The 12,151-nt window shown below is 57.3% G+C and overlaps 2 protein-coding genes and 2 non-coding genes across 7 annotated transcripts; 3 read left to right on the top strand and 1 right to left on the bottom strand.

Annotated features, from left to right (window-relative positions):
• Window positions 1-2,158: 2,158 nt before the first annotated feature.
• LOC108388977 (small ribosomal subunit protein uS5) lies at window positions 2,159-9,395 on the top strand. Its single transcript, XM_073214454.1, is given in 11 exon segments — window positions 2,159-2,807; window positions 4,593-4,747; window positions 5,925-6,499; window positions 7,400-7,656; window positions 7,742-7,873; window positions 8,121-8,228; window positions 8,481-8,523; window positions 8,526-8,647; window positions 8,727-8,886; window positions 9,096-9,187; window positions 9,274-9,395. Coding segments are annotated over 9 exon segments (1,113 nt in total). The 5' UTR covers window positions 2,159-2,807; window positions 4,593-4,747; window positions 5,925-6,381; the 3' UTR covers window positions 9,355-9,395.
• LOC140843922 (NADH dehydrogenase [ubiquinone] 1 beta subcomplex subunit 10) lies at window positions 4,592-12,055 on the bottom strand. 4 transcript variants are annotated; one of them, XM_073214455.1, is made up of 5 exons: window positions 11,776-12,055; window positions 10,309-10,447; window positions 9,974-10,113; window positions 5,027-5,154; window positions 4,592-4,726 (listed from the first exon to the last, which is right to left on the bottom strand). In XM_073214455.1, the coding sequence occupies exons 1-5, from the start codon at window positions 11,921-11,923 to the stop codon at window positions 4,610-4,612; spliced, it is 672 nt and encodes a 223-aa protein (XP_073070556.1). In that variant the 5' UTR covers window positions 11,924-12,055; the 3' UTR covers window positions 4,592-4,609. The 4 variants fall into 4 exon arrangements, with proteins under 4 accessions (XP_073070556.1, XP_073070560.1, XP_073070557.1 ...); XM_073214459.1 differs by lacking the exons at window positions 4,592-4,726; window positions 5,027-5,154 and adding an exon at window positions 8,912-8,949 and having other exon boundaries at window positions 11,776-12,051; XM_073214456.1 differs by lacking the exons at window positions 4,592-4,726; window positions 5,027-5,154 and adding an exon at window positions 9,529-9,690 and having other exon boundaries at window positions 9,922-10,113; window positions 11,776-12,053.
• Window positions 8,284-8,417, top strand: LOC140844125 (small nucleolar RNA SNORA64/SNORA10 family). Its single transcript, XR_012122377.1, has one exon. It is a non-coding gene; the product is annotated as a small nucleolar RNA SNORA64/SNORA10 family (small nucleolar RNA).
• Window positions 8,911-9,035, top strand: LOC118969532 (small nucleolar RNA SNORA64/SNORA10 family). Its single transcript, XR_005057452.2, has one exon. It is a non-coding gene; the product is annotated as a small nucleolar RNA SNORA64/SNORA10 family (small nucleolar RNA).
• Window positions 12,056-12,151: the final 96 nt, after the last annotated feature.

Below are 12,151 nucleotides of genomic sequence, written 5' to 3'. Positions count from 1 at the left end.
TGGAGGGGAGCACGATCTTAGAGAAGGGGTGGGGGCTGGGAGCCCCAAGTGGAGGCAGCAGCCCTAGACTCTACTGGAGGGCCTCCTGCCCACCCCAGGGGCGCACCAGCCTCATGGCCCTCCCACAGGAGTCAGGGGCGGTCCCCCAACACCCCCAGTCAGGCTGAGGGGCAGCAGCTCCGGTCTAGCCCCCTCCACGGGCCTCGGTCCTGGGTGGGGCCTCTCGGCGAGCAGAAATGCAAGGGCGCGCAGAGAGTGCCCAACGCCATTTACTCGGAACCGGGTGGCCCAACGGCCCCTCAGGGCCGCCTGGAGCCCAGGCCCCCGGAGCGAGGCCAGCTGCTGGAAGTGACTGCGCTGGGGCGGGGGCCGCTACTGGGGGCGGGGAGAGGACGCCCACCGGACCCCCGCTCTGGCCGCTTGCTCCCCACTCTGCCCCTCTCCCAAACAGCTGGGCGCCCTGGAATGCCACCGCCTAATCCTTCATCCCGGCTGGCCTGGCATCCGGAGCCCCACTGGAGTCCCCAAGGACCCCCGTGGGCCTCTCCACCTCCAAGGAAGGGCGCGTGATGGCCGTGATCGACGTGAACGCGCTGAGTAGAGAAGGGAGGGCACGTGCCGAGGGTCCCGACGGCGGAACCCGGCCCTGGGCGCAGAGGAGGGGCGCCGGCGTCCGCTACTCCCCGGCCGCCTCGACGCGAGCTCTCACGAGGTCCGCCCTGCGCCCCAGCCCGGCGCCGGTGAGCGCGCAGGGGCCCCGGGCGAGTCGCAGTCCCCGGGAGGGCGCCCGGGCCGCGCTCACCGCTCTCGCCGCTGTCGCCTGCGGCGGGCGGGGGCCACGCGAGCAGCAGCGGCGGCCCCGGCCCGGGTCCCGGCGCGGCCCTTGGCTCCGCGCTCGGCCTGGCGCTACCCGCCCCGCGCCCCGGGCACTCCCGCCGCGAGGCGCCGCCCCGCTGGAGCCGGGCCGGAGGGACCGCGCGCCCCGGGGGGAGGCCGCGGACGGACGTGCGGCCGCGCGGTAGGGGGCGGTCGGCAGGACGCGGGGGCCGGGGGACCGAGGCAGGCCGGCGGGGCGGGGGTCGGCAGGCGCCGGAGGTCCGAGGGGGCGGAACGCGCGCAGAGCTTCCCACCGGGACGAGTGTGTGTAGAGCGCACACTTAGGGGAAGATGGAAAGGCCCCTCCTGTACAAGGGGAAACCCGGCACGCTCACCCTTTACACCGGGACAGATGGCAAACAGATCGCACGCCTTCCACGTAAGGACGTAAGTGCGAGATGCAAACGGTCAAGGGAGTACAGGTAAACTTGGGGGAACTTTTTCAAAGTCTTGGAAAAGAGAAGGCGATTCTAAATATGATCGAAAACCCGGAAGGCCTTCGAGGTGTTGGGGGAGAGACGCTGTGTATTTTCCTCGGTTCTTGTCCCCACAGCGACGGAATGGAAGGGCAGAGACACGGTAGTGAAGCAGAATAAAAGTTTTATTTGAAGTTACTTAGAAAGAACCGCAGGCGACCTCCGAGAGAGAGAGAGGAGCGCCCTGAATGGTTGAGGGTTCCCCCTTTTAATGATGGATTTTTCAGGAATGGGACAGAGGGCTGGGCTGTGTGCTTGTTAAGTGGTCCCACGCATCCTCGATGAGACATTAGTTTCTTATCAGTCCTCTAGGTAATTCTGCAAAATTAGCTTATCAATCAAGACTGTGTCTGCCCTTCCCCCAAGGTGGGCAGAGTTACCTGTTTGCTAACGAGCATGTGAAGAATCTTTCTTCATAAACCTCCCGGGTTTTTTTCAAAATGCAATTTTGGCTTTAAGGTGGGATCTTCGTCTTTATTATGCTGTTCATCGGTGGGCATTTTAGCAGGCTTGAGTAAACCTTACAATGAGCTAATTGACACAATGAAGACACGGGCTGTGCTCACATACTTCTCTGTATCTGGGTAATATCCAAACATTCAAGGCCAAGTTGCTCCTTGACACTTTGAGCTTTAACTGATTAACTCATTAACTCTGAGTCTTTCTGGCTTTCTAGTTTTAACTGGTGAACTGAGTCCTTTCTAGGGGGCTTCACGCACCTTGTTCTCTTTCCACCCCGCTCATACCCCTTTTCCTGCCTAACAGAGGCAAGACTGAGAAATTCAGTGACGTGGAAGTCAAATCTTTCTGCAGAGCAAAACTTCCTGAGCAAAGTCAAAAAACAAGCCATAAGCCGGGGAGGACATGCTTGCAACTTGTATAACCAAGGTCCAATCTTAATAAGACCTGTAAGTCCCGGGAGAGGAATTCCCGGTGCAAAATGCCTCTAAAAACTGAAATCAGTCAAAGGGAGAAATGAAGTTTAAAATCCGTGTATTGCTCACAAACTGCAGTCTGGGGCCGTTTGTTTCCTGCTCCAGAAGACTCCAAAAACCAGCCCTCCCCTCACTTCTCGGGTACAGATAAGCCCTCCTTGCCCAGGTAATTACCCACTGATATGGAGATGAACAACTCTCCACCCCTGAGGAATGATGCAAATGCACTGAAGCCAGACTTCTTTCCACCTCTGAATGCCTATTGATATGCACATGTTCTAAAGCCACGCGAGATATTCTGGAAATGTCACAGTTTTACCCACAGACCTATAATAAAGAGCTCCTACAAATCAATAAGAAAATATCCACTCTCCAGAGAGACCCGAGGAGATTCCAGGAAAGGATATGCAAACGAACAGGAACTGGCTCTACTCTTCCTCAAAGGCAGATTGAAAAGCACCCAGGGGCCTTTTTGGTTTTCACCTAACAGATGCTGCAAACATCAAGTTTGATCTCACAGGTGAGACTGTGGGCCAACAGACATTCCTATATTTAGTGGGCAGTGGATGAACATAGCCTCCCACAAACCTCTGGACTCAGGTCTAGAAATGGCAAGAGCACATAGCTGTGCATTCTCCCTGCAGAGATGCCCGCCTAAGTGTACAGTCGTACCGAGTACAGCACACACCCACATACTGGTCATGGGCCCTCTAACTGCGGACACCCACACTGAGATTCGAACTCTGATACAGTGCAGCTGTAACAGGAAGCTCAGTGTACTGCTTGGGAATCATCTGCCAGGTGTAGCTTTAACTGAGGAAAGGAGAGGGCAGGACAGTTGTGTTCAAAAAGCTACCACTTTTGTAGAGAATCAAAAGCAAATTTATTTGCACCCATCTAATGCCTATCCAGCATTAGGCTATGCTGACTGACCCTGGGGGTGGGAACCAGCTGGCTGAGGATGGCAAGGAGGGGTCTATACCTGTTAGCACCTTCAGAACTTTGTGCTCCTGGGGCAAGGGGTTGAGGGTTTAGGGTTCGGCTGGGAGGAGAAGCTGACCCAGTGTGTGCAAGGCCACTGAAGGTGGAAGGTGGAGGCCTACAGGGAAAGGAAGCCCAAGGTGTGAAACCCTGAGGGACACCCTCTGCTCCTTTGGACTCTAGGCTGGGCCCTCACCCTGGCAGCAGGGCTGGGCCGTGGTTCTAGGGACAGAGGTCGGTTCTGTACTTGAGTGCCCTGGGCTGACTTAGAGCCATGCTGGGGACTGTACCATCCAACACCCACCTCCTGCCCCAGTGTGAGGTTCCTGTGCCCCAAGCTGACCACCGGGTAGGAGGGGGCTGTGAGTCCTGTCCCAGCTCTGCCCTCCCACAGATCCCCCTTGCTTGTCTGGGGGTTAGTGAACTTCGTGGATGGACAGACAGCCCTGGACTGGAGTCTGGGAACCTCTGCTAAATAACAGAGCAGTAGCAATGCAAAGAAACCCAGGACGTACCTTGGCATTCTCATTTTGAAGGTGGAAACCTGAGGCCCAGCAACAGGAGAGCCTTGTGTAGAGGTGCCTGCATATGCACATTGTGTATTCCCCTTATTCCCCCCCACTATACGGGAAAAACAGCGTCCAACCAAATCAGATGCTCAACTGTCAAGAATAAAATGGTAAAGATAATAAAAGGAAACTTAGAACATGTTCCTTAGGAAAAGGATGGGACAGAATTTCTTAGCAAGATGGGCAGGAAATTGGGGAGCCTTGAGGGAGAATTTTGAGTACATTTAAAAAACACTTATGTAAGTTTAAGAAGCAGGTTGGAAGTTATAAGTCAGAAGATTAATGGGAGAAAACATGTGCTGTGCATCAAGTTAAAGGACTCATATACCTAAGAGAGAAAGGAAATGTACACACTCAAAACAAGACAACCCAAAGGAAAACAGACATGGGCTACACACAGGCCCTTTGCAGGAGAGATGAGAAGAGATGCGGTGTGATGCAGCTCTCAGGACGCGGGCAGCGGGCCCTTGTCCTACCTGTGGGAACGCGGACTGCCTGGGCCTTTGGAGGTTTCTGTGGCAACATTAAAGTGCAAAAGAAAACAAAGACAAAAGCTCAGATACACAAGGTTGTAGAAATGTTTGTAGTTGCAGAGGCGTGGGAGCTCTGTGGGGGGCTGGGTGGGGACATTATTATGCAGATACACTATGAAGTTTACAGGACTTTTAGACGGGTGTGTGGGTCTTCTGGAAGAAAGTCGATAAAGGGGGAAATCCAGTTGTTTTATAACATGAATGCATTCCACTCCAACCCAGAACACCTTCCGGTCCTCTCACTCGCTGTGCGCGAGGCCCAGGGGCCTGCTGCCCCAGAGAAGAGGGGCCAACAGCCGGGGAGGAGCATTTCTCCCAGACTGTCCGCGTCTGGCCACAGGGAGCATCACCGTTTGCTTTGGACAAAAATTTGAAAGGTGAGGAAAAACAAACAAAACCTACTGTAATGGAATTTTATCCAAATCACCAGAGGCTGAACTGCAGCACTTGGATTTTAGGGGCACCTTCAAAGCCTCAGGACCCGCCAGAGGAGGACGAAGAAAGGCCTGGGCAGCTCTCTCTCCCACCACAGCCCCTGCCCTCCCGCTGCCTCTGGGCTCGCTCAGCGTCCTGTCTTCCTCCTTCCCTCCCTGGTCACCGCAGGGCAATGGTTCCACCACCCTAGGGCCAGCTGGTGTCTGGCTCCCACCGCTTACCTTCCAGCTCATGGCTCGCTCAGCCCTGCACATACTGCAGGGGCGACGGAGGCCCCAGACACCCTGGCACTCCCTCCCGTCCAGCCTGTCCTCCGTGACCCACAGTGAGGAGTGTCTTGAAATTCCCCCTTAAAAAGAAAAGAAATAGACTGTACGAGTTTAGTAGTTTTAGATTTATGGAGTAATCAAGCAGATAGTACACAGAATTCTGCAAATCGCCCCTCGCAGGGTTCCTTATTGTTAACATCTTGTGGTTTTGATACTGATGAACCAATGTGGACACATATTGTTAACCATAGTCCTTAACTGAAGGTTCACGTTTTGCTGAAATTCCTTCTTCAAACGTCCAGTATATTCGTTTCCTGTGGCTGCCAAAGGACTGCAAGCTGTGGGGCTTAAAAGAAGTTGTTTCCCTGTTCTGGAGGCCAGAAGCCTGAAAGCAAGTGCTGGCAGGGCTGCAGTCCTGTGAAGCACCCAGTGGGGATTCTGTCCTGGCCCCTCTCAGCCTCTGGTGCTGCTGGCGTCCTGGGCGCCCCTGGGCTTGGCGTCGCCTCGCTCCAGCCTCTGCCTCCTCCCCCACGCAGCCATGTCCCTGTGTGTCTGTATCCTCTCTTCTTGTTTGAGGACACCTGTCCTTGGCGTTAGGCCCACCTGAATAGAGTATGCTCTCATCTTAACTTGATTACATCTGCAAAGATTGCATTTCCCACTAAGGTCAAGTGTGCAGGTCCCAGGGGTAAAGACTTCAACGTAGCTTTTTGAGGGACACAACCCAATACATCCACCCTGCCCCTGTCATTCAGGATTTTGTCCGAATGTCCAGGTCTCTCTCCCTGTCCAGCCTGGACTCTAACTACCTAGGGCTCCGGCACCATCTGCTGTCTCCTTCCACCTACAGGTGTGGCTGGACACTTCCTGTGCCCTGCTAGCGTGTTGTCCTTCAATGCCTTCAAGACTGTGATGGACATCGACGCCTTGGGACTCGGGTGCTTTACGAGGTTCTTCCGGGTGCGTGTCCTCTGGGCCGGGCTGCCCCTCCTCTCGTGCCGGCTCATCGCCTGCTTTGTGTATTGCAGGACCACGGAGGGGTGATGGTGAGCATCACCGTGACCCTGGGTACCCGGGGGCGGGTGCTCCAAGTGCACACAGGCTCTGCCAAGGCGGCCGTGGGTACGGGCACCCCTCTGGTCTGCTGCCTGGGTTCCTGTCAAGTCCCCCCCTGTCTGTCCCGGGAGGCCTGCAGTACCCGTGTGATGCTCAGTCCAGCGATGGGCAGTGGAGAGGCCCGGCCCCAGCCCTGAGCCCCCACTTGCACCCAGCGCCCCCAGGAGGCAGAGCAGCCCTGCTTCTCCCTCATGCCTCCCTTCCTTCCGTGCAGATGCCATGACGAGGCACTTGGCTGTGGAGTGGGGTCCGGTGTGAACAGCCTTGCTCCAGGCCCCATCAGTGGCACAGAGGGGTTCCGGCGGCTAGGTAAGGCTGTCGGGGAGCCCAGGCCCCCCACAGGTGCTCCCTGGGGCCCAAGCCTGGGATAAGTGCTGAGTCGTCATGGCTCCCTGGGGCTGGCAGAGTGTCCCCACGCCAAGTCAGGGCCAATCCTGGTCAGTGCACATCCGTGAGGGACTATGGGCAGCTGCTCCCTGGAGGTAGAGGCCACAGGGCCACGGCCCTTGATGTGAGCCAGGCACACGGTGAGGCACCCCCTGAAGCTTCTAGAACCTTGGCAGGGCATACATCAGAAAGTCATGTGCGGGCTCTGTGGTGGTGCTGCCCTGTGGCTGGCCCGCACCTGCTCCCCCAGGATGCTGCTCATGGCCCCAACATTCCCGGATGTAGCTGGGAGGGAGCTGGGCAGGGGAGGGTGGGGGGCCATGGGGTTCACGGGGGCTGAGCGTCCCCTTGCCCAGGCGCGCTGGCAGAGGGAGTCAGTCTGGTAGAGAAGCCTTGGACTCCGAACGCTCGCTCACTCGCTACCCGGACAGACCTGGCTGATCGCTGCTCATGGGAGGTTTTCTGAGCCGAGTTGTGGGGGTTCTTCTCACCGAGCTGGTGGGGCTTCTCATCAAGCTGGTGGGGGTTCTTCTCACCAAGCTGGTGGGGCTTCTCATCAAGCTGGTGGGGGTTCTTCTCACCAAGCTGGTGGGGCTTCTCATCAAGCTGCTGGGATTTCTCCTCACTGAGCTGGTGGGAAGCCTTCTCCCCAATCTCCGCCCACCGGCCCGCCCGGCCCTCCTCAGCAGCTCTGCCCGCCCACCGCCCCCTCGGCCCGCGGGGATCCCATTCACCCCTCGGTCTGCCGAGGACAAAGAGGCAGGTCCGGGTCAACCGCGTGGGACGGGCCCGTGGACAATGCCCGCCTCGCCCCTGCCCCAGGCGCGCTGGCAGAGGAAGTCAGTCTGGTAGAGAAGCCGCGGACTTCGGTCGCTCACTCGCTACCCGGACAGACCTCGCTGATCGCTGCTCATGGGAGGTTTTCTGAGCCGTGTCGTGGGAGGGCTTCTCATCAAGCTGCTGGGATTTCTCCTCACCGAGCTGGTGGGAAGCCTTCTCCCCAATCTCCACCCACCCGCCCGCCGCCCCCTCGGCCTGCTGCGATCCCATTCACCCCTCGGTCCGCCAAGGACAAAGAGGTAGGTCCGGACCAACCGTGTGGGACAGGCCCGTGGACGGTGCCTGGCAGGCGGCCCTGGTCACCGGCGCCTTTTCCCCCTGCAGTGGATCCCTGTCACCAAGCTGGGCCGCCTGGTCAAAGATATGAAGATCAAATCGCTGGAGGAGATCTATCTCTTCTCGCTTCCCATCAAGATAACACGAGGGCCCTTTGTCCCTGGAACGGGCTTTGGGCAGGTGGGGTCCCAGGGAGCTTTTTTCTCGGGGTGGAGGGATGAGATCTGCCTTTGAGGGGCTCCAGGCTTCACGTTTGAGAGGTGGTGTGATGCGTGGGTGTCCCACGTCTGACACTGGTTTTCCGCCTGGAAAGTAAAGACTGGATGAGCAGCTCTGTTTGTTGAAGGGCACCCAGTGACGTGTGGTTGTGGATGGGCATTGTTTCAAACTCGATAAACGTATTCGCCACGAATCTTTTCCCTTGTAGGAGTCTGAAATAATTGACTTTTTCCTGGGGGCATCTCTCAAGGATGACGTCTTGAAGATTATGCCTGTGCAAAAGCAGACCCGAGCTGGTCAGCGGACCAGGTTCAAGGTAGCCCAGTCGTCTTGTGCTTTTCTGGGCCGTTTCTTTCTAGGGGTTTTGTGAGGCTCTCTCAGCTCTGCACAGTCACACTCGTTGACACACGTGTGACTTTCGTAAATGGGAGAGAGAGAAAGGAGCTCCTCAGGACCTCAGATTGGCCTTATGGTGGCTACTCTTCCCTTGAGGAGCACGACAGGCCCTGGGTGGTAGTTACTGTTGGTGTGCAGGCTAGTGGCTCACCAGCCAGTGTTCTCGTCTTAGGCATTTGTCGCCATTGGACATTACAACGGACATGTTGGCTTGGGTTCTCCAAGGAAGTAGCCACTGCCATCCGTGGGGCCATCATTCTAGCCAAGCTCTCCATTGTCCCTGTGCGGCAAGGCTACTGGGGGAACAAGATTGGCAAGCCTCACACTGTCCCTTGTAAGGTAGGTGGGTGATGATGAGTGGTGGGCCCTGTAGTGGTGCAGACTCCAGCCCATCTCCTGTTTCCTCCGCCATTTCCAGGTGACTGGCCGCTGTGGCTCTGTGCCGGTGCGCCTCATCCCTGCCCCCAGGGGCACTGGTATCGTCTCTGCCCCTGTGCCCAAGAAGCTGCTGCTGATGGCTGGTATTGATGACTGTTACACTTCAGCCAGGGGCTGCACGGCCACCCTGGGCAACTTTGGTAGGTGTCCCACACACAGGCTGTGGCCTCTCGGCTCTCCTCAATCACTGTGTGCTTGGTGTACTTTGAAAGAGAGAGGGAGAGTAATGCCTTCCTAATGCTTGGCAGACTGGCCCAAAGTGGCCTCTCTTCCTAGGAGTGCAACAGCTGCCTGCACGTGGGGTGTTCAGTGACCCCCCACCAACCATCTTATGCTCTCCCTTTTCCAGCTAAGGCCACCTTTGATGCCATCTCCAAGACCTATAGCTATCTCACCCCTGATCTCTGGAAAGAGACAGTGTTCACCAAGTCTCCATACCAGGTACTGCCTGCCCTGCCGCCATTTTACCTAGCCAGGTGTAGAGGTGGTATGTCCAGCTGCAACCAAAGCGTTTTCTGTCTTTTTAGGAATTTACTGACCATCTTGTAAAGACCCACACCAGAGTCTCTGTGCAGAGGACCCAGGCTCCAGCTGTGGCCACCACATAGTTTACTACAAGTAAAATAAAGTGAATAAGTTGCCAACTCAATAGTTGGTTTTTGTTTCTTTCTCTCACAAGTCTGGTGATGACTGACTGTGGAAGAGAGACGGGAGGCAATGACAGGAATCAGCGTAAAGCTCATCAGTGTGTCGGGGGTAGAGCCTGAAGGTGACATGAGAAACAACTTTCATGACTCTCTATTTTTGTAATAGTGACAGTGTGTGGGAGCTTCAGCCACCTCAGGCAGCAGCTGCCTCTTTAGCAGCTTTTCTCTCTGCCAGCATCCTCTGCTTCTGTTTTGCCAGGCACTTCCTGGCAGAATAGTGGGCACCCAGGTCGTGATCTAGGAACAAGACAGGAGGGAAATCATGGGCCACTTGGGCCGTGATAGGGACTGAGGTCTTCCCCCACGCGCGCACACACGGGCTGGGCAGCTGAGCAGAACGGGGCCAGGCAGTTTCTCAGTAGCTGCACCGCACTGGCCGCCCTGACTGCAGGCTTTGGGTGTGGTGGTGGTAGGGAATCACATGCGGCACACGATAGGAAAGCAGTCAATAAGACTAGAAGCCCACACCTGCGTGGGGACTGGGCGGACTGGGGGTCAGGCTGGGGTGGAGCTTGCTTACAGCGGTCCTGGTAAGCCTTGGCCACCTGGGTAAACTGCTCCACTTCGTCGGCACAGTTCTGCCTGTAGCTCTCGCCTTCCCTCTGCTGACAGGCCTTCAGCCTTTCCTGGATGATGTTGACAATTTCTTGATCGACTTTGCTGAAAGTGAAAGGGACAAAAAAACATGGTCCACAAGGAATCCCTTCCCTGTCCCCAGGGAAAACAATGAAAGCAGGGCCACACAGCCCTGTGCAATATGCCATCCCATCTCCTAAAGGAATGATGGCCCAGCAGGGTATGTCTGCGTAGGGCTCAGTATTCCCTGACAGAATGAAACCAAAAGGCAGGACGTACTAATCTCTTCTCCACTGCATTTCTGCTTCAAACATGCACAAGACGTCTTCCTCCTGGCACTCGGTGACGTCCGGCACGCGGCGGAACTCCCGGTGGTAGTAGTAATACCTGCTCTTTGCATGCTGCCTCTCTATAAACTCTGCAGAGAGAAAACCCAGACTCACTCCCTGCTGGTGCGGACAGGCCAGTTTGGGCTCTTGGCTTTGTTATTTCACATAAGCCGCGGAAAGGGCAAAACTCCCAAATGTTCTTAGCTTTACAAGACTGGCAAAAGGTGTGCACTGGCACAGTCCAGTCCTGGGAAGAACGGGGCTACAGAAGGTGAGCGCTGTTTATGGAGAGCCGCCTGCCAGCCAGGCACCATCTGGTTCCACACGCATTATCTCACTTTGTCCCCGCAGCAACCCTATGTGCAGCAAGTCCTTTTCATTCACAGACAGGACTGAGGCCCAGAGAGACAGGAGGACTCAGAACCCAAGGATTCTGCAAGCCCACACTCTGCTATAGGTTCTGGCAGCTGGCCCACCTTCCCCACAGCACAGAGACTCCACTGTGTAGACAGGGACCATGCCGAGCCACCAGCAGGGATTCTAGGCCCACATCTGCCACCACTGGCCTTCAGTCTTTTAACTTCCCCATTGGTAAATTAACAGGTCGGACCTAGTGGGGTTTCAAACATCCAGACATGTAAGGTGCTACCAAAAAGGCAGCTCCGGCGCTGTGCCTACGTGATCCTCCCTAAGAGCTGCCAGAGCATGCTATGCACCCCAAACGCTTTTGTTGTTTAATGAAAGCACTGACTGATTTAAATGCACGGATGAGCTGCTTGCCACTCATGGCTGAAGGCGGAACTTGCTGTAGCTGCTGCCCCATGGAGCTAGCTGGTGGAACCACAAACTGGGCAGCGAAGAACTTTTTTAAACATCTGCCTGGTTCGGGCCAGAGGTGGGGGGAATGTGGGCAGGTATCAAGCGTGGCACACACGGAGGGCACCTCACAGCACCTGGAGGTTGAGGGGCTCTCAGCCATCACCTGCCCACCGCGGTCATTTTGCAGGCGTGCAGAGGATTTAGCGGAGAACCCCTTCATTTCGACACCCGTTTGCTGACCGCCTACTGTGCACAGCGCAGGATGAAAAGCGTGCAGGAAGACTGAGACCTAACGAGACAGGACACGGATGGCTGCGATCCGCAGACCTCTAATATTTGGACGAGGACGGAGAGCAGGGGTGCGCGGGGGTTTCCCAGGCGCCGGGGGCTGGGGGGCGGTGTAGGGGCGGGGGCGGTCCGGGGGCGAGGCCTCGGGTGCCGCGGGGGGTCCAAGGAGGCGAAGAGGCCCGCAGGTGCCCGGGTGGGGGCCCAGGGGAGCGGCGAGGTGTCGCGGCAGAGCGCCCGGGACCGGATGCGGGGGGGTCTGGGGGGCAGCGGGGCGGCCAGGGCGCGGTGAGGCCCGGGGGGGGGCCGTTACCTCTCACGAAGGTCACGGGCCGGTCCACGAGGAGATCGAAAGCCTTTGCCAAGTAGGTGACGGGGTTGGGCAGCGAGGTCCGCGGCGAGGGCGCCGGCGTCCGACGAGGGGGCTCGGGATACACGTCCTTGTCCCAGCTGTCCGGCATGGCGTCGGGGCGCGGCGAGCTCGCCTCCGGACGCGCTGCCCAGGGCTCCGCCAGGCTCCCGCGGCCTAACGGCCGCAGCGCAGGACGCCCGAGCGCGACCTCGCCTGCGCAGGGCGGCCTGCGCCCCGAGGCACCACGGGACTTGTAGTTCGCCTGGCCGCCCCCGTGTGGGCTGTGGCAACGCCTTACGGCGGGTGCGCATGCGGCCTTCTCCCCCGGTCTGCGTTT

The sequence above is a fragment of the Manis javanica genome, chromosome 10 (genome assembly GCF_040802235.1).
Source record: "Manis javanica isolate MJ-LG chromosome 10, MJ_LKY, whole genome shotgun sequence".
Classification (NCBI taxonomy): Eukaryota; Metazoa; Chordata; class Mammalia; order Pholidota; family Manidae; genus Manis; species Manis javanica.
The sequence above is the reverse complement of the archived record's forward strand: the minus strand, read 5'-3'. Positions and strand labels throughout refer to the sequence as shown.